Source organism: Chrysochloris asiatica, unplaced genomic scaffold (genome assembly GCF_000296735.1).
Source record: "Chrysochloris asiatica unplaced genomic scaffold, ChrAsi1.0 scaffold00009, whole genome shotgun sequence".
In the NCBI taxonomy this organism is placed as follows: Eukaryota; Metazoa; Chordata; class Mammalia; order Afrosoricida; family Chrysochloridae; genus Chrysochloris; species Chrysochloris asiatica.
In genome coordinates, this window is record NW_006408527.1 from 22965396 (window position 1) to 22991571 (window position 26176).

At 48.0% G+C, this 26176-nt stretch overlaps 1 protein-coding gene across 2 annotated transcripts; it reads left to right on the forward strand.

Annotated features, from left to right (window-relative positions):
- The first annotated feature begins 211 nt into the window (after positions 1–211).
- On the forward strand, positions 212–25019 carry TMEM9 (transmembrane protein 9). Of its 2 annotated transcripts, XM_006834153.1 has the most exons (6): positions 249–318; positions 2150–2154; positions 2612–2703; positions 10247–10355; positions 13642–13773; positions 24867–25019. In XM_006834153.1, the coding sequence occupies exons 1-6, from the start codon at positions 249–251 to the stop codon at positions 25017–25019; spliced, it is 561 nt and encodes a 186-aa protein (XP_006834216.1). The 2 variants fall into 2 exon arrangements, with proteins under 2 accessions (XP_006834217.1, XP_006834216.1); XM_006834154.1 differs by lacking the exon at positions 2150–2154 and having other exon boundaries at positions 212–314.
- Positions 25020–26176: the final 1157 nt, after the last annotated feature.

Genomic DNA, 26176 nt, shown 5'->3' on the forward strand with positions numbered 1-26176 from the left:
GGCCCGGACCCTTGGAGGCCCCGGTGGGCCTGGAGAGGCGGAGACTTGGGGGAGAGGGAAAGCGGCATTTGTCTTTGCAACTCCGGAGGCCCTGGAATCTTGGATCGCAGCCCTAAACCCCATTCGCTCGTCCGGGCGAGGGTGAGAGTTAGGAAGCCGATCTGCTCGCTGAGGTGTGTCTTCCTCTTTTCTGACTTTGTATCCTTTCCAGGTGCCCAGTCTTACTGGCCCAGCGAGCCTGAGTAAGCATGAAGCCCTTATTTTTCGTGGCCACGATCGGGTATTTGTTGGTACTCCCAGCCCATGCCAGCAAGGTGAGCACCCAATACACTCAAACCCCGCCCCTTCCTCACCTGTGGGCCATCCTTTTTGGGGAGTGTTACCGCAGGCTCTGGGCTGCAGTCCTCCTTACGGATTTATTTTGTGAGGTGGGCTGGAGTGGTGAGAGACCTGCAGCCTAGGGTGCTGGATTGGACAGGCTGGAAGGTGGAATGCCAACAAGGAAGTTTGTGGTGGCAAAGTTATTGTCCGTACGTACTTTCCTTTGCTCTGCTGTAAAACGGGTTAGTTTAATATCTGTGGGAACCCCTGGGTGGCATAGTAGTTTGGTGCTCAACTACTAGTGGAAAGGTTGGCCGGTGGTTTAAACCCACCCAGAGGCACCTTAGAGATAGGCTTAGGAAAGATCACAGCTTTGAAACCTATGTAGTATTTCTACATGGGGTCAGTATGAGTGAAGCTGAGCCATGATTCAGAATGAACAACATGATGAGTACTATTCCACTTGTTAATTGCCATGGAGTTGGTTCCAACTCATAGCAACCCTGTAAAGGGTTTCCAAGGGTCAGCTTGTGGGTTAGCAGTCCAGTGTTTATCCTACAGCACCACACCAGGACTCCAGTACCCTACTTGGTAGTTGGGGTGTGCCTGTGCGTGATTTGACTCATAATGGACCCTGTGTAGGGTTTCTTAGGCTGTAAATCTGTATAGGAGCAGAAAGCCTCATCTTTCTCTCAAGGAGCAACTGTTAGATTTGAACTGCAGACCTTGAAGTTCCCAGGGCTCCTTACTATAGTTAGGAAGAATCAAACTATGTAATAATGTAAAATTGTTCTCTCTATATAAAGCACTATTGTTGTTAAGTACCGTGGAGTCGGTTCTGACTCATAGTGACTCTGCACAGGGTTTCTGAGACTGTAAATCTTTACAGGAGCAGAAAGCCTCGTCTTTCTCCAGCGGAACCGCTGGTAGTTTCGAAATGACAATCTTCAGGTTAGCAGCCCGATTCGTAACCACTATGCTACCAGAGTTTTCTAATAAAGCACTATACAGATGGGATTTTCCCTTAGTAAAGAGGGCTAGGCAGTGTGGGCTAATGCATCAGACTGCAAAGTCGTTTGAACTGCAAGGTCAGTGGTTCAAGCTCACCAGCTTCTCTTTGGAAACCCTATACAGGATTGCTATGGGTCGGATTCAGCTTGATGTCACTTAACAATAACAACAACAAAGAGGGCTAACTAAGCCCTGGGACTCCTGAGTTAACTTTCATTCTTTACGGATAAGAAAATTGGAACTGGGTCTGGGTGGGATCCGTGGCATTTGAGATTGGAAGGATTTGAAGTAAGGTTGAGTCTTAGGGTTTGTTTGCCTTCTCACTTGAAGTCCAGATTGAAAGATAATTGTTATGCTGCCTCTTAATCATTCCTGAGGGAAAGCATTTTCAGAGCTCTGGTAGCGTAGTGGTTACGAATCGGGCTTCAGACCTTGAGGTCAGCAGTTCGAAACTACCAGCTGTTCCGCGGAAGAAAGATGGGGCATTCTGCTCCCGTAAAGATTGACAGCCTCAGAAACCCTGTTGCTATGAGTCGGTTCCGACTCCACGGCACATAACCACCACCACTACCCACTTGAATATTGCCATAGAACCATCCACATTTCCTTACTCAGCTTGCTCTTTTCCTTTACTTAGTCCTGGTGAGGCACAGTAGGGTAAGCACTACACTGCTAACCACAAGATCGGTGGTTCAAACTCACCAGCCTGTCCTTGGAAACCCTATACAGGGTTACTGTGGGTTGGAACCTACTCAATGGCACTTAACAAAAAGAGTTCTAACATATGAAATTAGAGATGGAGTAGGATGGGGATAAGCAGAGGTGCGCATACAAGTGTAGGACCCAGAATAAAACCAAAAAACGAACCCACAAAGATTCTGACTCATAGCAACCCTATAAGACAGAATGGAACTGCTCCATTTGATTCCCAAGTCTGTAAATCTTTATACATGCAGACAGCCTCATCTTTTTCCCCGAAGAGTGACTGGTGGGTTTGAACTGCTGATACTATAGTTAATACCCCAAAACTTAATCCACTGTGCCACCAGGGCTCCATGACTGTTCTGACCAGCTTTCTGTGAGTCTCACTTGCTACCTGAACAGTTTCTGTCTTGAGGAGCCTGTGATATAACATCTAGACTATAGAGGTCACTGTATGCTGAAATTAGGGATGGAGAACTGTCAAAAGCATATGCACTGAGCAGGGAGCCAGATTTGGGAGTCATGCTAGAACTAAGCCCTAGAGGCCTGCTGACCTGATCTGTGTTTTCTCTTCCAGAGTTCTGAAGATATTCGGTGCAAATGCATCTGCCCACCGTACAGGAATATCAGTGGGCACATTTACAACCAGAATGTGTCACAGAAGGACTGGTAAGGAAGGCATGGAATGGGCTGGCTGTTGACTTCTACACCTAGTTGTGGTTTTTGTGTGCACTAAGGTCCCCATAACTCCTGGAGGATAACTTTGCTCTCCCTTTCTTGTAAAGAGCCCAGGAAAGGAATGTTTTGACCATAGATTCACAACCCATTAGAAACCCAAATGTCTTGAATCCCAGCTGAGGGGTTCCCGGCCACAGGAGTGATTTTATTGTTTTCTTTGAATTTGGGTCTTTACTGACATGTTCAAAGTGGGAGTAGAGAAGTTGAGTGAGATCAGTATTATGGACTAATATTGATAAAGGGTTCATTATTTTTCAAAGCTCTGTTACATGTGCTATTTTATGCCAGTCTATCAACACCCTTATAAGGTAAATGGAATGGGTATTGGTCCCATTTTGTAACTGCAGAGACTGAACCCCATAGAGAGGATTTAAATTATACTATTCCTAATGTGGCACCGTGGAATCAGCACTGAACTGTGAACCGCAAGGTTGGCATTTCAAACCCACCAGTAGCTCCTCAGAAACCCTATATAGGGTCACTATGAGTCAGAACTGACTCAAACCGACTCGATGACACTTCACAACAACTAAAGTCTTCATTCATTTCTGGTTTCTAAAAGAATGGGCTGTGGTAGCATGGTGGGCTACACATTGGGCTGCTCACCACAAGGTCAGGGGTTAGAACCTACCAGCCACTTTTTAGAAGAATGATAAGGGTCTCAAAAAGATTCAGTCTCAGAAGTCCTGTGGAAAGGTTCTCTCTACTCTCCCCCATAGGGTTGCTGTGTCGGAATTGACTCAGTGACAGTGGGCTTGTTTTATTTTTTGTTTGGTTTACTTTAAAAGAGGAAGAGCTCACTCAGATTTCACTCAGATAAGGGAAACCAGATTTGTGAGGGGGACAGTTCAACATATTGTTCCAAGAGAATTGTGTGGAGAAGAGCTGGTCCTACAACACATGATGGCTGACAGGGACCTGGAAGGAGCTGCCATGCATGGGCGTGGGGAAGGGAAGTCTTGTAGGATTCAGACTCCCTGGGGAGTGGGGAGTCTTGTAGGATTCAGCTGTGGTCAGTATGGTTTCCTGTTGTAGATCTAGGGCCAGTGAATGAAAGCTTCAGACAAACAGATTTCAATGTGAGTGGAGGGAGGATTTCAACTCCAGGCAGTTTCCAGATCTGGGAAACTCCATCCTTGGAGGAATCTGAGCACAGATGGAATGGCTCCTGGATCAGCTCACAGCTGAAGAGATTTACATTGGATGGGGGGCTAAGCCAGTGGTTCTCATATTTGGTTGTAAATTAGGATCGTCAGGTAAACTTTAGGGAAATGCTAATTTCCAGTATGCCCCCACTCTTACTGAAATTGAACTCCATAAACAGAGGGTGAGGAGCCATAACCTCTCTTACTGTTACCTCAGATAATTGTGATGCTGTTCAACCAGAGCAGTGTTTGGAAAGAGTGAAAATACCTAGATTTCTAACTCTGGTATGAATGTGGGTAACTGAGAGGCAGTCTGGTTAGATGCACTGTCTCTGGATCCAGCCTCCTTGGCAACATCTAGCTTTGATAGTTAATTACATGGCAAATTAGATACAGTGAATGTCTCTTGGTACAATTCCTGGTGTGTACCAAAAAGGCTTTCTACTCCCGTAAGGATTTACACCCTCGGAAACCCTGTACAGGGTCGCTATGGGTCAGAACCAACTCGAAGGCACTTAACAACAACAACAACCAAAAAGCAAACCAATTGACACTGACTCGATTCTAACTCATAGCACCCTTGTATAGGGTTTCCAGAACTGTCTTTACAAGAACAAACAGCCTCATCCTTCTCCTGCAGATTGGCTGTTGGGTTTGAACAGCCAGCCTTGCTGTTAACGGCCCCAAACCTTAACTTACCTGGTACATAATGCTATTTAAATATTAGCTGAAATCATTAGTATTAGTATTAGTAGTATTCTGCCTTAATAGAGTTCACATAGTCATTGTCAGACTTGTACCACAGTCTGAAAAACTTAGGCTTTTCCTGCAGCACTAGACACGATTTCCCCTGACCATCCTGATAAGATTTACAAAACCATAAGACATGACATTCTGGGACCAGCCCCCTGATCCTTTATATCATGTGGTTATAGTTCAGATAGCATAAGCAAATAAATCAGTGGGCCAGATAACAAGACTATATATATCCCAATTTCAGTAGGACTGCCTCTGGTGGTGTAGTGGTTAAGTACTTGGCTGCTGACAAAAAGAGTAATAGTTTGAACCCACCAGCCACTCCATGGGAGAAAGATGTGGCAATTTCCTTCTGTAAAGATTGTTGTCAAGTGTCAACGAGTGAGTTCCGACTCATAGTGACCGTGTATAGAGTTTCTAAGGAGTGGCTGGTGACCTTGAATCGCCAACCTTGTGGTTCGTATGGACTGACTTTGCAGTGCAGTACATTAACCCACAGCACCAGACCAGGACTCCTCTGTAAAGACTGCAGCCTTGGAAATCCTATGGGACAGTTCTACTCAACAATAATGGGTTTGGTTTTGGGATATCTCTCCTGAGTGATATAAAAGCTTAATATACTTGGCTACTAAACAGAACATTGGAGGTTTGAGTCTGCCCAGAGACACCTCAGAAGAAAGATCTGGCAGACTTCTAGAAAACCATCCATTGAAAACATTATGGAGCACAGTTTTACTCTGAGACGTAAAGGGTTGCTATGAGGTAGAGTTGACTTGATGTCAACTGGTTTACCTCTGTTGGTGGATTATTGTGTGCCTGGAAACCTGAGCCAGAGAGGAAGGAGCTCCGTCTGGGTCTCTCAGATTGTCCTTTCTCTTTCTCTTCCAATTAAAATTGGACTTAGGCGACTGCATGATGAACTGTTTCAAATCAAGAACCTCAAGACAATTCCCTTAAGAGGAGTGGTGGGTGGGTGGAAGCTGAGGCTGGGAGGTAGGACTAGGATTCTAGGCGCTAACAGCCCTGACCTTGTCTGGGAGTCTTAATGTGCTTGCCAAGAACCCCTTCAGGGTAGGACCCCTTAGGAATGGGGATGAGGCTTTAAGATGTGATCCTGGTTCCTTGGTACCAGGTCCAGATTTTGTTTCCTGTCTTTGCTGTGGTTTCACTCTGTCTCATGGTCCTCTGTGGACAAAACCTTTCTCCCTTCCTATTGGCTGTGCAGAGTTAAGACAGAGCAGTCTAGGGTGCAGTCCAGCTTTAATGGACAAACCATTAATTTACGTTTCTGTAGTGCTGGTATTCCGCCATCTAGTGTTGGAAGCCTAGAACCTCATGCCTGTGAACCCATTGCTCTTGAGTGGATTCTGACTTCTAGTGACCCTATAGAACAGAGTAGAACTGTTCCTATAGGGTTGCAGAATTTGTAAATCTTTACAAAGGCAGACAGTCTCATCTTTTTCTGGCGGAGGAATTGGTGGGTTTGAACCAATGAACTTTAAGTTAACAGACCAATACTTAACCCACTGTGCCATCAGAGCTCCTAAAGGGGCAGAAATTCCACAGCAATCTGTGGCTTACAAATTTTAAAAGATAGGTCCTTTTTACAAATAAATTCTGTTTTGGAGAGAAAATGTAAAAAGCATAAGGTCAGACTGACTCTGGTTGAAGAGACAAACTCCCTCAGCTCTGCCATCACCACCTCCATCCTACACAGTGGTAACTGGGGCACCCCAAAGACAAGACTTTCATCTAGTTCTACCTCCATTTGTAGATGAATAAGCTGAGGGCCAGAGAGGTTAATTAACCTGCAGTCACAAAGTAGAGGAGCAGGGAGTTAAACCTAGCTTGTCTTTCTTTTTAGCCCTCTCTCTTAATGTCTCCTGACCACTTTTGGTATCACTGACTCAGTGGCAGTGGATTTTGGTTTGTGGGATTCCCAAAAGTATGTGGAGGAGGGCAAGAACTTGCTTTGCGTTTCCCTGGTCCTCAGGAGCATCGAGGCAACAAAAGTACTCGACATCTATTTTTGCTGTTGCCCTTACCTCTCACCTTACAGCCCTGAGTAGCAGGGTCCCAATTTGAAGAACTCTTGGGTTGGGCCCCTCCTAGCTGTCTCTGATACCCTACACCAGCCTCATAAGAGGTCTGCAAATCTCACGACAGCACCAAAGGGACCTTCCAAACCCAGAACCTCATGTGGCTCAGGAAAGGGAGGCAGCGTCCCTAGGAGCCCTGCTGGAGAAGGAAGGTCATGTCATGTTCTTTTGGTCAAGGACCACATGGGAACCTGGTCTTGTCCTTCAGTTCATCCAGGAGGGGGCAGTGTGCAAGGTCTGAAAGTGCATTTTGTTATTTTAGGGAGAAGCACTGTCAAAAACAAGTTGGTTCTGACTCAAAGCGACCCTGTCTAGGGTTTCCCAGGAGTAACTGGTGGGTTTGAACTGCTGACCTTGTGGTTAACAGGCTAGTGCTTATCCTACAATACCACAGCAAGACTCTCTGGGATTATTATAGGTTTAGACAAACTCATGTATGCCACATATTAAAATCCCTGGGTGGTGCAAATGTTTAATGCACTCAGCTGCTAACCAAAGGGTAGTGGTTTGAGTCCACCCAGAGATGCCTTGGAAGAAAAACCCAGCAATCTGCTTCTGAAAACTGGCTGAAAAAGTAGCCATAGATGGCCTGTGGAGCACCGTGGGTTGCCGTGAGTGAGAGCCAACTCAGCAACAATAGGTACTGTTTTTCATGCCACCGACTGGATTTTTAGGGCCATCCCAGTTTATGTCAACACTTGATCTTCATTCTGCACATCTTTGATGCCAAAGACTAGGGCTAGTCTAGAAGGCTCGGGGGGAGTTCAAGACAGGTCTGGTGGTTTAATGAGGTAGTTTGAGAGATACCCCAGATAACTGTGTGTGTCTGTTAGACCTGGACAGGCCTTAAAGGCCATCTGACCCAACTCCTGTATCTCACAGAGGGGAACAAGTCCTAGACACAAGACACTTAGGGGTAAGATCACCTTTGTGAACCACTGAGAGGTTTTGTTTGATTTTTCATTTTTTCCAATGGTAAACATCAAAGTTCATTCTGTAGGGTCTTTTGCTTACTCCATGTGGTCTGTACACCAACCACATTGGAAGCATGTTGATCTGAAAAGACTGGAAACAAGAGGCCAGAGTTAGTTTAGCCCAGCCTGATGAGGTGAAGAGTCAGATATGAAGGGGTTAGGTGTCTGGCTTTGGATTCTGGCTTCCACAGCTGTAGAGTTGCCACTTTACCTTCCTCAGCATCTGTTTCTCTCTTTGTAAATGTGGGGCTTGTGATCTTTATCCTGTCTTAGTCAGAGCCACTGTTAGGTAAAATACGGTAACTCACGGAGTAGCACTTCTTTACTGAGCCCTACTCTGACAAATGCTGCTGGCCACTGGGGATGTGGAGCTGACCAACACAGCCCCTGTCCTCCAGGCACTCGGCCTCTACCGGCGGGGCCATTTAAAGAAAGCTGTGATTGCAGTATGAGGACTGGCTGTTGGGAAGAGAGGTGAGACTCATCTGTATCTTGAGGGATGAGCAGGATGCACAGAAGTGAGCAGGTAGCCGACAGGGCCATGTGTTCTTGGCAGGGAGTATGGGCTGTGTCGAGGCTGGGAGCGTGGCTCCTTCTGGGGACCTAGCCAGAGGATGGAGAAGGTAAGGGGTGGCAGGAGATGCAGCGGGATAGGTAAGCAGGGCTGGAGTGAGCAGAATCAGTGTGCTGCTAGGCCCTTACCCTGGAGGCTCTGGAGATACTGACATAATCAAAGTTTCTTTTCGTCAGGGTGACTTGGCTGTGCTATGAGCAGTAGGGAGGCTGAATTAGTTGTCCAAGGAAAAATGAGGACTTCAGCTAAGACAGCAGTGTGTGGTTTGTTTAAGTGCTGTGGAGCTGGTTCTGACTCGTGGTGGTGGTGGTTATGTACTCTGCAGTCAGTTCTGACTCTAGCAACCTTGTATAGGTTTCCAAGGCTGTAAATCTTTACAGGAGCAGAAAGCCTCATCTTTCTTCTGCAGAACCGGTGGTGGTTTTGAACTGCTGACCTTGAGGTTAGCAGCCCAACTTGTAACCACTACGCTACCAGAGCTCCTTATGGTGGTGGTTATGTACCATGGAGTCGATTCTGACTCATAGCATCCCTGTACAGGGTTTCCGAGGCTGTAAATCTTTACGGGAACCGAAAGCCTCATCTTTCTCCCGCAGAACGGCTGGTAGTTTTGAACTGCTGACCTTGAGGTTCGCAGCACAATTCGTAACCATTACGCTACCAGAGCTCCTTACAGTAACCCTATATAGGAATTCCAAGGAGCTCTGGTAGCGTAGTAGTCACGATTTGAACTACTGTCATTGCGGTTAGCAATCCAATGCTTATCCTACAGCACCACACCAGGTAGGTTTGAACTACTGTCATTGCGGTTAGCAATCCAGTGCTTATCCTACAGCACCACACCAGGACTCCAGTAGGAGAGAGAAAATAGTGAAGGTGAATTTTAAACATTTTTAAGGAGATAAAGTCAATGACATTGGGTGGGTTTGTGAATGAATAAGGCAATGCCAAATATGATTCCCAGGTGTTGACCTGGTCAGCAGAGTGGATGGTGGACATGTTCCCTGGAATTGAGAACACACAGCAAGGAATTAGTTTTCAGGGCTGGGGAGTTGAGGCCAAAAGGTTTGGAGGGTTGTATGTGTAGAGTTGATGAGTCGGGCATGTGGAGAGCTTATGGTCCTTGTGGACACTCAGGGTGATAGGACAGACTAGAGGAGAGAAGATCTTACTGGAGCTTCTAATCTAAGACTCATCAGCTTTTGAGTTAAAACCTTTGGAATACACCTACTCCTCACATGTTTATAGATTCGAAGACGAACTCATTGTATGACAATTGGTGTTTTGAAAAAATGGAGCTGACCGTATCAAATCACAAATGGAGGACGACTACATCATTACATAATTATCAAATTATATCATTACATAACTATCAAGTTACACCATTACATAACAGTCAGATAGCACCATGATTTAACTGCCAAACTACCGAGAATCCTGGCCCAGCCAAGTTGACATCTAACATTAACCATCACAGTCGTGCAGCTCTCACCTCAGACTTAGGTATTCATTACTGATAGACATACCGCCTTAATATATCCAGATAATTGGATAGTAGGTCTTTAATTATTTCATGGATTTGAAATGTCAGATAATAAGAGCCCATAAGTGAGGAGGTGGTGAGCCCATTCAAGGAGAACATAGCACAAGTCAAGAAGGCAGCTGAGGGTAGAACTTTGGAGAACATTGACTTCTGTGGTAGCAACATTATAGGTACAATTTGGAGAGCTAGTTCTGATGGGCAGGCAGAGGGCCAGAGCTGTGAGGCGATGTTGTGAAGAATGGGTCCTCCAACTGATTCCTTTATAAACCTCTCTTAGGGAGCACCCTTCATCTATGTCCAACCCCTGCCTCTCTAGATCCCCAGCGTCTCTGCTGGTAAGGTTTTAAGACTGTTTCGTGGCCCTGTCTGTCTCTGTGTTGCAGCAACTGCCTGCATGTGGTGGAGCCCATGCCAGTGCCCGGCCACGATGTGGAGGCTTACTGCCTGCTGTGTGAATGCAAGTATGAGGAGCGCAGCACCACCACCATCAAGGTACCACAGCGCCCCGGATTCAGGGTCCCCACACAGCATCACAGCTTCTGCCTTCCCGGGCCCCTGGATGTCCCACAGCCACACTCTTCTGCTTTATTCTGCAATGTTCTAGGTGGCTGTAGGGCTGTCTTCTGTCTAGGCTGGCTTAATTGCTGACACAGGGACCTTCTTCCCCATCATACCTCCTTGGACCCCTCTCTTTTCTGACATCTTTCCAGTGGCTCCACTGGAAGAGAACTTGGAGAGAGATGGTTGAGACTCCCTTTCTTCCTCCCGTTCTTTCCAGTCTTGTCCCTTCCTCTCTTGTTGCATTTATTCAACAACTGTCTTTTGGGCAGTCTGTTCTGGACACTGTGCTAGATGATGGGAAGGGGAACAAGACTCGCATTGCCTGCCTGTCTAGAATGGCAGTCTAATGATGTGCCCAGAGCAGGACTGGACCCCTCGGGAGGAACGTCAAAGACCTGTGGGCTAGGGCAGGGGCCTCGTGCTGGGACCCAGGCACGAGGGTGTCAAATCACCTCCTTTTGTTTGTCCCTTGAAACTTGTTCTCAGTGATCATCTGGGTGAATTCAGAAGAGAAGTAACCGGTGTGGCCCACCAACCATAAAGGATGAGGAAGGATACTACAAATCTTTGTCCATCCATGTCCACCAGGCTGGACTTGACTGGAGCACTTCTCATCAAGGGCCATCAAGCTACCTCAGTGAAGACTAGTTTTCCCCACTGGATCCCCTACTCCTGACTGAAACCGTCCTGAGTCTCAAGCAGTGCTTACTGATGTCTAACACGTCTTTCCTGCTCTGGTTTTTAAGCCTAGTTCGGCTTTTACTTTGAAGAGTCTAGAAGAAGAGCCTAGAAATAGTATCAGAAAATCACCTCATCAATCTGAAGACACTTAGAGAATCCTCCAGCCAGTTTCTCCTTTTGAGACTCTCTTGGAGGGGAGGGAAGATCCCTGCTTTTCCCTCCTTGCCTGGACAGGGGAGCCAACAGCTTCTTCCCTGAAGCTTCTGTGGGTTCTCACCTTTCAGAGAAAACAGCTGTCTGTCCCTCACCCCCCTTAATCATCACCCTGTCAGCTGTGTAGACTGAACCCCTTTCATCTTCCACCCGAGTCAGTTCCTCCTGTACGTCTTCTTTCTCCTTCTCTGAACTTGCTCCAGTGGGCTACACCCTCTGGGGACCAGATGTCTGAGATCTAAATTCCAAGCCAGATGTTGTCTCTCCATGGGTCCCAGGGAAGGGACTTGCCCACATGGGACTTCATCGGGTACAACTCCCTACCCTCAAATTTTCCTCAGTCCCCCTTCAATAGCTTCAATCTATTGAAAACCCAGCCTCCTTCCCCCTTTCTGTAGTACAGGTCAAAGGCCTGAATTATTCACCCTGTTTTAAGTGTTAAGAGGCATGACATGACCAACCATGGGCGCCCCAATCAAGTTGGTCCCATTAAATTTGGCCAGTGACTGAGCGGAGCACACATTCTGAAGTCCTGAGGTTCCTTCCAACGTTCACAGCTCTTCGCCATCAATTTAAAGCCAAGCCTGGCACCAAAAGGCAGTGCTCACCAGGCATTGTGGAAGTTAGGCATTGTAGAAGCAGAAAAAGCATTTACAACAGTGTCAGCAAATCTGACTTCCTGATACGTCTCTACCATTTACTAGCCTTAGATCTTGGTCAAATTATTTAGTCCCCATGTTCAGTCAGGCACACACTGGCCCCCAGGGGGGCATTTAGAAATGAGCAAGCGTGCTTTTGTCATTTTAATAACTAGAGAGTATTATTGGCACCATTACAAGGACCACCGTGGATGCTAAATATCTTAGTATTGCTTAACATGCCCAGAGCACCCACACTGGGAAACACTGAATTGGCCTCATTCAGTTTGTTTTTTCTGTAAAACAAAGACAGTCCACCTTGTGAGAGTCTCCTTGTATGTAAGAGATTGGTGGTGATGTTCTGCCATTGGCTTTCACCTTCCTTCAGGAAGAGTTCTGGCAGAGGGTGGTCTGTGTGTTGGAGATGTGGCCTCCACTCATCCATGCAGACCTTCATGCTGGTCTACCCCTCCACTGGGCACCGGCCAGCACACTCTTCCAGGCTGGAGCTTCTACTTCATCCCTTCTCACTCCAAAGTGAGGAGGGAGCCCAGGTTAGCGCCTCTCAGGTGCCTTCTTTATCACCTGCTGTCCTTCTTTATGCCTACCATTGAGCTGATTTTTCTTACAGGTTTTCCCTTATTTAGGATAAAGCTAGTAAGTAGGAGAGTAGGTCAAAACTTTTGCTAGAAAATCATAGAAACCTTTATTATTAAACAAAAATAACAACATGTGCAGCTATTGTTTCCTGACATATCTTGGTCTCTACACTTCTGAAGAGGTGTTCCTGTCTCTCTACCTCTTCCCTGAAGAATTCTGTGCTCTTCCATTTATACCCCTTCAAAATGACAGTTTGGGAATCTTCCAGGGACTGAAACTTTTTAGTCTTCCTTTTCAGTGTTCTTTGAATTAAAAAGAAGTCTGAATTGGGGTGAGATTAGGGCTATAGAATTGTTTTTGAACCACTAAATTTGCAGTTCAAACCAGCCTTGCAGCTGAGTACTTATCCTACAGTGCTACACCAGGATCCTAGGGCTATAGGATGGATGGGCTAAGGTGTCCCAACGAAATTCTCATAGGGACAGCCCTTGCTACACTTGGATGATGAGCAGGTGTTGTGCTGTAATGGAAGAAAAATTCTTAAGCGCAATTTTCCTGGCCTTTGCCTCATCAGTGCAACTTTCCATTTTCGTATAACTTTTCCTAATAAGTCCCCATGATTGTCTTGTGCACTTCAAGAAAGTCTATAAAGATGACCCCTTTGTGATCCCTGAAAACAGTCACCATAACCTTCTGAGCTGACCTCTTTACCTTGAACTTAACTAGCCCAGCAGATTCTCTAATAAGCCACTGTTTTGACTGTACCCTTTTTTGAAGCCTCCTCAACAAGACTAAGGTAAGTGTATTACTGAGGGAACCTGTTTGCAGCCTCCTCTGACTGCAGAGATGTTTCAACCATTTAGAATAAACCCATGCTTGTATGAATTGGAACCCTAGTAACAGTACTTTTCTGATTTGCCCTCGGATGTGATTGGGCCTGTCCCCTTCCCTTCCTTCGAATCACCCCTGCCCTCTTTCCCACCATGCCGAGTAGTCCCACGTCCTCCCTGGTGAGCAGAGATGGCACAAGCACAGGAGCTGATTTGCCATGGCTGCTTCTCAGGACAGGCCGGGTCTGTCCCCAGGTCATCATCGTCATCTACCTGTCAGTGGTGGGCGCCCTCCTGCTCTACATGGCCTTCCTGATGCTGGTGGATCCTCTCATTCGAAAGCCAGATGCATACACCGAACAGCTGCACAATGAGGAGGAGAACGAGGTGACCGGGCTTGGGGTGCTGGGGCCTTGCATGCCAGTCCCTGGGGCAGCTCACGCTCTCCTCCTGTGTTCTTTTCCTGTTCTATGACCCCAGGCTCAGTTTCCTTTGCTGGAAGCTGCCCTTTGCACTCGCAGGTAAAGGAGGAGGTGACCTGGAATTGTTCCCAGTAGCTGGCATTAGGCATCCTCAGTGCACAGTAAAGGGAGCCTAGTTCCCTATTTGCTGATTCTCTAAGCAGAGGGAAGAGAGCCGGCAGGGTCTGGCCACATGTGCACACACACACGCCTTGCAGAATTCTCCACTGGTGATAAGTGGTGCAGAAACCAGAGGCAGCAGGCTCATTGTCTTGTTCAGTGACTCCACAGACAACTGTTGAGTGTCTACTCAGTGCAGAGCACAGCCTCTGGGCCATGAGGGGAAAGCTGAAGTTGATGAGCCAAAAAGGAGGAAGGAGGAAGGAGGAGGCAGGGCTTAATGGCGACTAGGGTGGCGGTGCAATGAAGTTCGCCGTTAGCAACACCACAGAATACCAAGCAAAGTACATCCAGGCCAGAGCTCTAAAACTCAGAACCACCGAGCTGGGAATATTTTAAAAGTCTGAAGGCTTATAGTTCCTGGAACTTGAAGTTAAAAGAAGAAATCGCGTACTTTTGAATTTGCCGGGCTCAGAGGCATGGAGCCGACATCTTGGGCGAGATGACATTTTGGACGAGACCAAATAGCAAGACCAAGCAGGGGGAACAGAAACACCACAGAAAAAACGCCACAGGAATCTCAGAGCAAAGGTGGATAATACAATTTGTCAGTTTTGCTTTGTTCTGATTTTTTTTTGTTTTTTTTTGGTATCTGGTCATTGGCACCCCCACTGTTTGCGCACCTCCATTCTGGTGACTAGAGGAGGAGCCTGAGTGAGTGGCCACCCCCTCCCCCAACTACTGTTGGGTTCTTCCGCCACGCATGCGCACAGATACTCAGCCCAAGAGCAGAACCTGAACTTTTTTTTTTTTTTAAATATGGGAAAGGGCAGGACAGGCCTGTAGAGAGTTTAAAAGCAAAACAGGGTGAAAATTAAATTAAAGCCTGAGGTACACCATAACAACCAACATTGGCATCTTGAAATCTCTCAGGCAGCTTTGAAGGCAAGAAGCTGAAGAGAGGACGTTAAAATCAAACTCATATTAGGCTACCTTTGGGGGACTCTCTCTCTCCCTATATTACCCAAGAAGAGTCAGAAACTGCTGCCATATAGTCAAGACTCTGAGTTAAGCAATAAGAAGAGTGAAAAGAGAAGCCCACATCTTCCTGGAAGCAATCAGAAAGCATAAAAAAATACCAAAACACATAATTAAGTATTAAGGCCACAGATAAACAATAAACATGTCCAAGAAGAAAAAAGCAGATGACCATATCAGCACGTCCAGAAACAAGATAAAATGTCTGAGACAAATGACCTAGAGGTAGACCTGGATTCCATTCTGGAAGGAGGGCAGGCCTTGTAAATGCCTGAGAAGGATTTCAGAAAAATGATTATAAAATGTTTCAAAACACTTTACAGTGGAGTTGAGAAAAATAAGGAAGAAGTCAGGAAAGTGCTATAGGAACAATCAAACAAGATAGATACAGCATTGGAAACAATTCAAACCTACAGAAAAATGTTCAAACAATAATAGAATATCAGCAACAGACAATACTCTGAAAGGGCAAAGGAGTAGAATAGATGAGATGGAAGGTAGAACCAGTCAGCTGGAAGACAAATCTCTCAATACCACTAAGATAGGAGACCAAACAGAAAAAAGGTTTTAAAAAAATCTGAAGAAGGTCTAAGATTCATGTTGGACAACATGAAGAGGAATAACTTAAGAATTATCAGCATTCCAGAAGAAGAAGAATCACACAAGTCCACAGAGGAAATACTTGAAGAGCTGCTGGAAGAAAATTTCTCTAACATCCTAAAAAGTGAAAATATAAACACTGAAGAAGCTCAACAAACCCCAGGAAGGATAGACCCCAAAAGAAAATCATGGAGACATATCATAATCAAGCTCTCCAAAATCAAAGATAAGGAGACACTTGTGAAAGCAGCTAGGGAAACAGAAGTGTCACCTACAAAGGCAAGGAAGTCAGATTAAGCTCAGATCTCTCAGCAGAAACCAGGCGAGCAAAAAGGCAATGGGGAGACATATATAAGACCCTGAAAGAAAAAAATTGCCAACCAACAATTCTTTATCCAAAAAGGAGGAAGTGGCAGGTGTATTATGTTGGAAGAATGTTGTGCTATTCAAAAATAGGGCAGCACATAGGAATAGTACCTCATAGTACTGGCCAGGCCCATATTGGAGAGTTGCAGGTGCTCTGAATGGGGCAGAGGAGGATTCAAGGGCTAGAGCTCTGCGTGGGAGCAAGAAGTCCCTTAGCTCAGCAGCGCTGTAACGGGTCAACACACTCCTCCACCTGGTGGGTTCGTGGTGTTAGTCTAAGTGCCTCTGAAGCTCCTATACACACTCACGTAGCAGCCAGCTGTGCACACGAGACAATGATAACCAGGAGAGCCTGCCAGTGAGGGAGACTGCCTCAAAGACTGAGGTGGGACAGAGATCCTTACCATGTTCTACTCTGAGGTTAGAGCCTCACTGCTGGGATGGAGTGAGTGAGTTGATGCATACGCAGAGGAGGGTCTCAGCTGTGTCCCAACAGTGAGTGGAAAGAACCAGGCAGTTTTTCGCTGGGAGAGAAAAAACTCAAGAAGGAGATGCATCGCATCTGCCTTCTGATATTTGTTTGGTAAAGCTGGGGAAAGAAGGACCCAAAGTCAGACGTTAGAAGGGAGATTTAGCACAAATAAGAAGAAGCTATTTTGCAGACAAAGCAGTCCTAACAGTAGCATGGGTCTGGGCTTGCACCAGCAGAAGGATGAGGACAGGTCAGAAAGGGGGCCTGACTGCTCCCCCAGGCCCCATTGCTTCATCAGGTGCAGGCCTGGACCTCTCACGGCCTGCCCCCAGCCTCCTGCTGACAGGAGTTTGGCCAGCGGTGGAGTAGAGAGGATGGGCCTCACCCCAGTGGGACTGGGGCTTGGAAGGCAGTGGCGCTGGCAGTTGGGTGGTCTGTGTTCCAGAGGAAACCTTGAATACCTACCTGGTTATTAATGTGCAGTAATAGCAGCTCTATAGGTGAAGAGCATTGCTAATAAACACTCAGCGATTAGGGGTAAGGTGGTAATTGCAGGCCTGGCTGGAGGAGTAATTGAGAGATGCAGCCTGTTGATTACACACCCCAAGTGCCATTTCCCTGGAATGCTTGGCTCTCGGGCACGGCCTTGTGTCTCCTGCCATCCTGGTGATGGAGCCAGAGGGAAAAGGGCAGCATGCCTTCTTTGGATGGGAGCCCAGGAATCTTGCCCCCCATCCCTTCCAGGCGACCTGTGTGCCTACCCTTTTCCTTTCAAGACAGGACTGTCTGCACGGAGGTGGCCTTGGAAGGAAGGATTCCATTTGGTCCATCTGGTTTCCATGGGCAGAACCTCCATCAGATGGTAGACATTTCTCGGGTGCAGACCTGAGCTACCTGTTAGAGTGGAGAGTCCTGCCCTGGGAGATGAGGGGTGTATAACACCAACTCGGCTCCAGGTGCTACCAGGTAATGTGAAGTTAGCTTAGTCTGGGGCAGAGTTAGCTCAGTCTGGGGCAGGGTGGGTTTGCCAGTGAAGAAACTGCCCTCAGGGTATGATTTGGCCTGCCCTGCATCCTCAGCTGAGACTGCTCTCCATCCCTCACCCAGCAGGATTGTCTGGGTTCCAGCTTAGGGGTGCTCCTAAAACTCATGTTTTCTTGTGCTGCTACTGCTCATATGGCTTCCTGGAGTCTTGTTGGAAGGGGATGAGGGGAGCCTGTGTTAGATTTACACCGCCACACAGGATCCCTGAGTCGGAAACCAGAAATCACTCCACGGCAACAGGCTTTGGTATATCTGCTATCAGAACTTTCAGCCCCAACACAGAGCCAAAACCCAGGGAATGAGGTGGGCAGTCAGGTGAGAAGCTGAGTACTTTGGGAGGTTCCTCTTTCTAGCAAAGGTTTAGGAGAAGTGCTTCTTCCCTTTGGATTAGTCTGAGAAGGAAGGTTTCCTGGCCCAGGGGCTGACTAGAACCCAAAGATATCATCTTCACAGCCCTCACCTTGGCTGGAGAGGGGTGATCTACTAACCCAACACTCAGTGCTAGTGGGTAAGGGTGATAGGAGGGAGAGGAGGGCCAAGGCTACCAGCTAGCAAGCAGAGCCAGGGTTGGGTACTGTCTCTGATGTTCTAAATGATGTACTTAAGAAAGAAACAAGGACGAGGCCTCCCCTGTGGTAGAATCTAGCTTTCACCCCAAGAAATTCAGGAACACAACGTTTCAACAGTCCTTAAAAAGTTAACTGAGGCCTGCATGAGTGACCCGTGACCTGGAAGGAAAGCTCTAGGCTCCAGGAGTACGCAGCCTCCATCTGCCAGGAGTCTGGGGTCCGGTGTGAGGTAGAATCTGGAGGCAGGCTCATTTCCCAGGATTGGGGGACCCTTGGCTCCATCTCCCCAATTCCTGTAGCCAAGAGCTCTCTGTGGAAGAGGAAGGGGCGACCTCCCCCGCAGCCTCAGCCCCAGAGTCCACGGAGAGAGATGAAAGCCTGTCATGTTCCCTTTGAAAGTGCTGGCAGAGCCTCAGTGGCCCCTGATTGCTGTGTGCTGCCTCCCCTGGGATTCCAGTGGCATTAGACCTAATCCCTGGGCTCAGACGCCCTTTGAAAGGAGGAAGCAAGCATGTTTGCTGGGACAGAAACAGCAAACAGGACTTTTTTAGATGTTTGGGTTCAGCCCTCTTTGAAGAGAGAAAAATAAGCATTTCTATGAGGCTCTAGATGTCTCTGTTACCCATGGTGTGGGCACCTTGGGCTCTGAAGGGGTCTCCCAAGTTCTGACCCTGCTGTGCTGTGGGTATAGTCTGGGCTCGTGGGAGAGGGGCGTGGAGGGGAATCAAGGTGAGATGGTGCCAGGAGGCTGTGGGGACTAGGAAGTAACTGTAGGCCACTGGGAAGTCTCCTATTCCATCTGCGTGGCTGGGCAGCACTATGTGCTGAGAACCCCAGCTCTGAGGAGCTGACAGAGAACTGACACTTTGACAATCTTGCCAGAGCATGCAAGTGGCCTCATCGCCTCTGAGAACAGTACAGTCCTCCATCAGGCATAGCACAGCATAGGAGCCAAGAGCACGGCTCCAGCAACAGACCATCCTGGCTTGGAGCCCTAGTGCTGCCACTTCCGCCCAGGTTACGTCACCGCTACGTTTGGGGGGGGAGGTGCAGTTGCGGATTCTGACTCATAGAGACCCCATGTGACAGAGTAAGACTGTTCCATCAGCCAAGTCACCAGACCTGCTTTTCCTCAACCTACTTGCTGTGAATATGAGTGTGAAAAGTCTTATATATGTTTTTGTCTAAGAATGAGGTCATTTCACCAGGCCTTAGTGTGGCAGTGGCATTGGAATTGTTGGAGAGCAGGCCGGGGGCAGTGAGGTGGTCCTTTCAGGTAGAGAAAGGAGAAATGCCTGGATCTAGTGACTGAGGACAGGGATGGGGATGAGGAGGGAGTGGAGGAGGTGGGCTGGGAGTGAACACTCCAGCCAGCTAGGAGCGTTTTCTTTATAAGTAGTTGGGTCGCCAACCAAGGTATTAGGGCAAGGAAATGGCATTATTGGACTTGTAGGGAGCTGTCAGGGAGAGCAGGAAGGGTGTGGGTTAAACTTGAGGGTGTTCCCGTGGAAAAGGTAGGGAGGCTGTGTGAAAGTCATTTGTACTAGGGCCATTCTGAGCTGTGTGACTGGGTGGAGAACAAGACTGCTTGAGTGCTCCAGTGCCAGGGAGAGGGGAAAGGGGCAGCTAGGAAGAGCCTGATGTGGGGTGTGTTGCCTGAACTGCTGGTCCTCAGAGAGCTCAGTGCATTGCTTGATGCAGACTCGCTTGCTGGTGGAAAGAGGCTTTCATCTGGGATGATGTGTAGGGCTGTTTGTACGCATAAATAGCTGGGTCCGCCACCAGAGTGCCTGAAGCTCCTGACTCTGGGCTCCTTCGCAGGTGCTTTGTTTCACTCTAACCCTGGGAATGAACGAGCCTGTTGCTTTGGTTTTGCATGTTGGTTCTGTCTTTGGGGAAACAAGCCAAAGGAAGGCCCAGCTGAATCCTGGGATAAGACCCACACAGACCTTGGCAGAAATCCTGACTCAGCCACTTAACAGCTGTGCAACTTAGGACTGAAAGAGAATTCAACTCCTGGAGCCTCAGTATCCTCACCTGGAAATAATGTACCCATATGCCATGCCAGTGTTGTGAACCTGCAACTAATTCGTGTACAGTGTCAGTCGTCATAGTCTTGCCAATCTGGCCCTCCTGGGGACCTCTAGGGAACCCATAGACACCCAAGCCCTTGCCTCCTAACTGCTATTCTGCCTCCCTGAGTTGCCCAGAGCTCCAGGCTCGGAAGAGTAGGGTTAGGGATAGTGGTGTAACCTGCCTCCGTCTGCCATCTGTGCTGCAGAGTAGGCAAGGACCAGTCCTCACTCGGGGCCCGCTCTGGAACAGATGTGGAGTCTTTAATACCTTTAATCAGCCTATTAGCGATGGGAACACAGAGCCTCTCAGCAGCAGCTTTCCCCCACTTAGGAGCTGTTTGTTAAGACTTTACATGAAGGGAAAACAAATGATACTGTGGTAATGCGGTGAATTTCAGCATGTTCCTTAAAGCTCTGCTCTTGGCTTCCCTCTGGCTTCCTCTCCTCCAGACGCCCTCTTGGAGATGCAGCGCAGAGGAAGGAGAGGCAGGGTGCAAGCCTCTCACCCCTGCAGCTGCCTCACAGTGCCCGGCACGGTCCTTTGGGGTCACATCCAGGCCGTCCCTCCCTGAGGCCCTGTCATGGGTACCACACTTCCCAGAAGGGAGGACATTAAGAACAAGGATAGAAAGAAGCCCCTCTAGCCCTTAAGACGAGAATGACTACACCCTAGTGGGCCAACAACCTCCCAAGTAAGTCTTGGGAAACAGAGGCTGAGCTGGGCAGCAGCTTGTTCATTGCACTGTGGGTCCACTCAGAAGGGCTAGAAGCAGGGCTTCAAACTTGTTTAAACTGATGTACTCATGTCTGACAAAGTGAAACCAGAAGAAACCTAAATTTTTTAAATTTGTGTGAATAGAAACACTAACCATAATGGACTAAATTACAGGTCAGAGCCCTCAAATAGGAGGCTCGTAAGAGGTTCAGTGAGCCCTCTCAGGAGCTTGACGCTAGAGACTGGATTATTGCTGAAACTATGAATTCAAAGCTATGTGGTCGGCTGCCAGCTTTGAGCCAGCCTTCACCATTTTCCATTCTGCAGGCACAAGATTTAGTGACTATACAATGCATTTGCTGCTCTAAGAGGAAGATTAACTTACTAACAGGAAGGAACCCATGATTTTTCCTATTCTGGTGAAACTTCCGGTTTATCCAATTTTTAAAAATTCAAGTCTGATAACAGTGTCACTTCCATGGCAGTAACTGGCCTGGGCTGAACTGGTTTGAAGCCCTGGAGCTTAGAAGGAGTGGGATTGAAAGATGGTGTCACAGCAGGAGTAATTTTTCAAAGGCAGCTCCTTCCCCTGGCCAGCGGACCCCAGAGCTAGAGTCTGATCGTAGTCCTTGCTTCTGTTAATGGAGAATTGCTGTCTTATCAGGTGTAGCTCAAGGCTTTACTCTCCTCTCCTTAAGAAGCAGCTCTTCTAGGCTCTGTGTTATGAATGAGGAAACAGGTTCAAGGGAAGGAAGTATCTTGCCAAAGGTCTTTGTCTGGTAGTTGTCAGAGCCGGGTTTCAATCTGGTTTGTATCTAACTATTATAAACTGTGAAAATCAAGAGAAGAAAGGATGCCTGGGCTCTGGGGAGAACAGTATGCCCAGAGGTGTGGTTTTGCCCCCATCTTTTCTGCCAGGATAGGCATCACTCAAAGGAGCCAAAGTGGGTCAGAAGGAGCAGCAGGAAGAGTAGAGCTGGGGGCTCTATGTAAGTAGCAGGGTCTGAGCTAGGTGCCCTCAGTACAGGTGAACAGGTGGTGGTGGTGGGGGGGGGAGGCAGGCAACTCTGTGTGACTCTTGGGGCAGGCTAGCACCTATGGAGGCAAGGCCTTATCCTTCAGCTTCGGCCCCAAACTCCCTAGATCTTGGAGGAATGACCTCAGAACCAGGGTCTACAGGGAACTTCCTCTCCTGCCACTCCCATAGCCTCTGACCTGTGTGTGGGTCTTGTATTTGAAAGTTACCGTGATCACAGGAAGACACAAACGAAAACATTTGCTGAGCTATTGTTCTGTGAGTTAGTAGTATATTTAGGTGTTCTACATACATTATTTTATCTTACCTGGCTGTACCCATCTACTAACCATTATTGTTAAGTGCCATCGAGTTAGTTCCGACATAGCAGCTCCCTGTTGGGTTTCCACGCAGTGACTCGTGGGTTTGAACTGTCAACCTTGTGGTTAGATTCCATTGCTTATCTTACAGAGCCACATTAGGACTCCCTACTAGCCATTGTTGTTGTTGTTAAGTGCCATTGAGTTGATTCCGACCCATGGTGACCCTGTATAGGGTTTCCGAGGAGTAACTGGTGAGCTTAAACCGCTGACCTTGTGGATCAAACCGACTTTACAGTCCAGCGCATTAATCCACAGAGCCACACCAGGACTCCTAACCATTGTTGTTGTTAGCGACGCTGTATAGAGTTTCCGAGGAGTGGCTGGTGAGATTGAACTGCTATTTGACCAGTGTTTTTCAAACTGTGCATCACCGCCCAGTATGAAGTCAGTATTTTTGCAAAATGAAACGTAACAGAGCCAAAAAATCAGAATGCATCATACCAAGGTAGACCAAGTATTGGTTTGTGAAACTTTGTTGTTTTACTCTGCTTATATGTACTTGTATTAGTTTATTAGTTAAAATGTCATTTCTTCTGGTAGTAATGGTATAGCAGTTACATTGCTCAGCTGCTAACAGAAAGATCGATGATTTGAATCCAGCAGCCACTCTTCAGGAGAAAGATGTGGCAGTCTGCTTCTATTAAAAATGTATAGCTTTAGAAACCCTATGGGCAGTTCTAATCTGTTTTCTAGTGTCACTATAGATTAGAATTTGACTTGGTGGTGATGTGTTTTGTGGGTAATGATAGTACAAAGGGATTTCAAAAAGTTAATGGAAAAATGGTATTAAAAGGCCATGCTTCTCCACAAACTTTTTGAAGTCCTGTTGTATAAGGAGCCGTGGTGGTGCAGTGGTTGAATGTTTGGCTGCTGATTGAAGTCATCAGTTCAAACCCCCCAGTCCCTCCATGAGAGACAGATGTGGCAGTTTGTTGCTGTAAAGATTTACAGCTTTGAAAACTCTAGGGGACAGTTCTACTCTGTCAGAATTGACTCAATGGCAACTGGTTACTGATAGTACTGTCTAAAAAGTCTAGTAGTCTGAATTAAGTTGATGCTCATAGAAATAAAGTCATGAACCAGGAGCACATTAAGTGACTCAGGCCCTCCCTGCTTTCTCCCAGCTCTGGCCATGGGCCTGTAGGCACAGGCTAGGAGCATGAGTGATCACCCTGTGAGGTGGGCACAGAAGAGTCTGAGGGCAGGAGGAGCACAGAACCCAGAGTCCTGACTCAGCTCAGTGCACTCCTGCCTGATGCTGCTGAACCTGCCTCGGAGGCCTTGATGGGATTCTCAGGTAGCCTGGCAGAAGGAGCCACCCTCAGGGCCTTGGACAGCGGACAGTGGCCATCTCTAACTCACCTGGGGCAGTGTTCACAATATCAATGACTCAGAGCCCTGCAACAGTACTGATGGACTACCTCCCAGCCTCACCCTTAGCCAACCCACCCCTGTGCAACAGCAGCTCGTTCTTCGCCCCCCTTCCCCCGAACCTGGCAGCTGCATGGCGACAGAAGCCGTGCCAGCTCAGGGCATTAGAAGCAAAGTTGCATTTACTGGGCGGCTCTGGGCTTAGAGAGGTGTGCTAATCCCTTAAGAGGTGTGTGGCAGGAGATGAGAGGCTGGGAGAGCTAGGGAGGAAATCCCCCACGGGGGTGTGGGCCTGGCCCTGGGCTCTAATTCTCCCCAAAGATCAGGTTAGGGTCCTGCAGGAAATGCATAGGCTCCGGAGCTTCAGAGGAGAAGTGGTAATTAGGGGGAGGATGCTGCCTTGAACAACAGAGGGGCTTCTCAGAGCAAAGGGAAGGGGGACTGGAGGGAGGCTGATGGGGAAGGAGCTGAACTACCCTAAGTTATTAAAGGAGGGAGTGGGCCAGGGCAGGATCTGGAATGGGGATGTTGGAGCCCCCCAGTCTCCATCCCTGAGTGATGTCACACACCCCTTCCCCAGGGAAAGTAGGTCTTCCTCAGCTGTGCAGACTCCTCAGCAGGTCCCCGCCCTTGACTGGAGCAGGCACGCTGCCACCTCAGAGCTGTCAGTTCTAGGGGAAAAGCCCACTGTGATAAATGCACACAGAAACAACTGCTAACACAAGCTCTCACCCTGATTAATTAGTCTGTGGGTTTTTTGGTGTGCACTTTTCTGTTACTGTGCCTGCCATCTTGTGGGCAGTGGCAGGAAGGGCCAGGGCATCCTCCAGCCTGGCACAACCATGGGAGCACACTGATGTATTTCCTCACACAACACACCTCACTTAGGTCTCTGCATTAAATAAATTCTTGAGGCCAACACTTAGCATTTCTCTTGAAAGGGGCTCAACTTGACCTAGCTGCGTGAACTGTGTTAGAGTAACTGGGACCCAAAATGTACTTCTGGAGTGCCTCAGAAAGGACAGTGGCCATCCTACAGACTACAAACACAGCCAGGCACACTGTCAGGGTCTGAGAGTGAAGGGTAGGGTCCCCCAGGAGCCCACACTCTGGATGAGGTCAGGCTTCCCAGTCTCCCAGAGTCCAGCCTCAGGTTTGCTAATGGGGCATTCTTTCCACACCAGGTGTTAAGACCCCTGCAGGATCTCTCAGGCTCCAGCGCCCATTGCCTTCTTTTTCTTCCCACTATAGGATGCTCGTTCTATGGCAGCTGCCGCCACCTCCCTTGGGGGACCCCGAGCAAACACAGTCCTGGAGCGAGTGGAAGGTGCTCAGCAGCGGTGGAAGCTGCAGGTGCAGGAGCAGCGGAAGACAGTCTTCGATCGGCACAAGATGCTCAGCTAGACAGGCCGGCAAAGTTGGATCAAGGACCAGAGGCCATGACCACCAACTCCTGGCACTGGTCGGAGCCAGGGGACCATATTTCCCTTCCCCTCAGTGCCGCTTTCCCTATTGAAAGTCCGTGGCATTTTTCTTTTTTCTCTCTCTTTAGAAATGTATAAGCAGCTAAGCAGATTAGGGAAGAGTGATGGGGTCTCTAATCTCTAGTGTGCCTCCTTGGGCTTTTGGGTTGAGGAGCCATGAGGGGATAGAGACGTTTCCGATGGATCAGCATTGGATGGCATCGGTTTCTCTCTCTTCCACTGCTGCCACCCTCCAGTTCCAGATCATGGGGACTTGACTACCCTTTGGAAGATGGAGCTAAGTCACCCAGAACTCAGGGATCAGGAGCAAAGTATGGTCCAGTGTCCAGCATGTTCATTCTGCTGTGTTCCTATATTTGAGCCCCAAATTGGCCTGGTTCCAGCCCTCAGGGATGGCTCTGATGTGAGAATTGATTCCCCTGAGCCCATGAAGATCATCAGAGCACACTTGGAAGGTCATCCCACCCTCCTACCCATACATTCTTCTTCCCTGGTGCATGGCAGTATCCATGCATCCTGGTATATTCTGCTGCCTGTCTCCTCACTCCCACTTCAGAAGGCCTGGTCAGGCCCCTGTCTTCCTCTGTGTCTATAGTTGCTGGGCCAAAAGATTGGATCACGTGACACCAGAGGCTGAGGGGTGGAGCTGAGCACTATAGCATCTGTCCTTAGATCACCACTTGTCCCTGAATTTCACTGTACCAATGCATGGAGAGAAATGTATACCTGTCTTCCTGTCACTTTGGAGTTGTCTGTAAATCAAGGAAGCTGTCATTAAATTGTCTATTATTTCTCTCACTTTCTGGACTTCAAGGGATTTAGGGAACTACGAGATTGTTAGTAAGTGCTGTGTCCCAGCAAGTGTGCAGAGAGCATTGCCCTTGCAAGGCCTGGGCAGAGAGGCAGAGCCCACAGTGGGATCCAGGTGAGGCCCAAGACTCAGTGATGGAAGAGATTGGCAGGCCCAGACTGCTGCCTACTATCACAGGCTCCATTCACAGCAGAACCATGATGGCCTGGCTCTCAGGAACTGTCCTGAGAATTATGTTCTGTCCTGGTGCGAGATTCCCCTGAGCC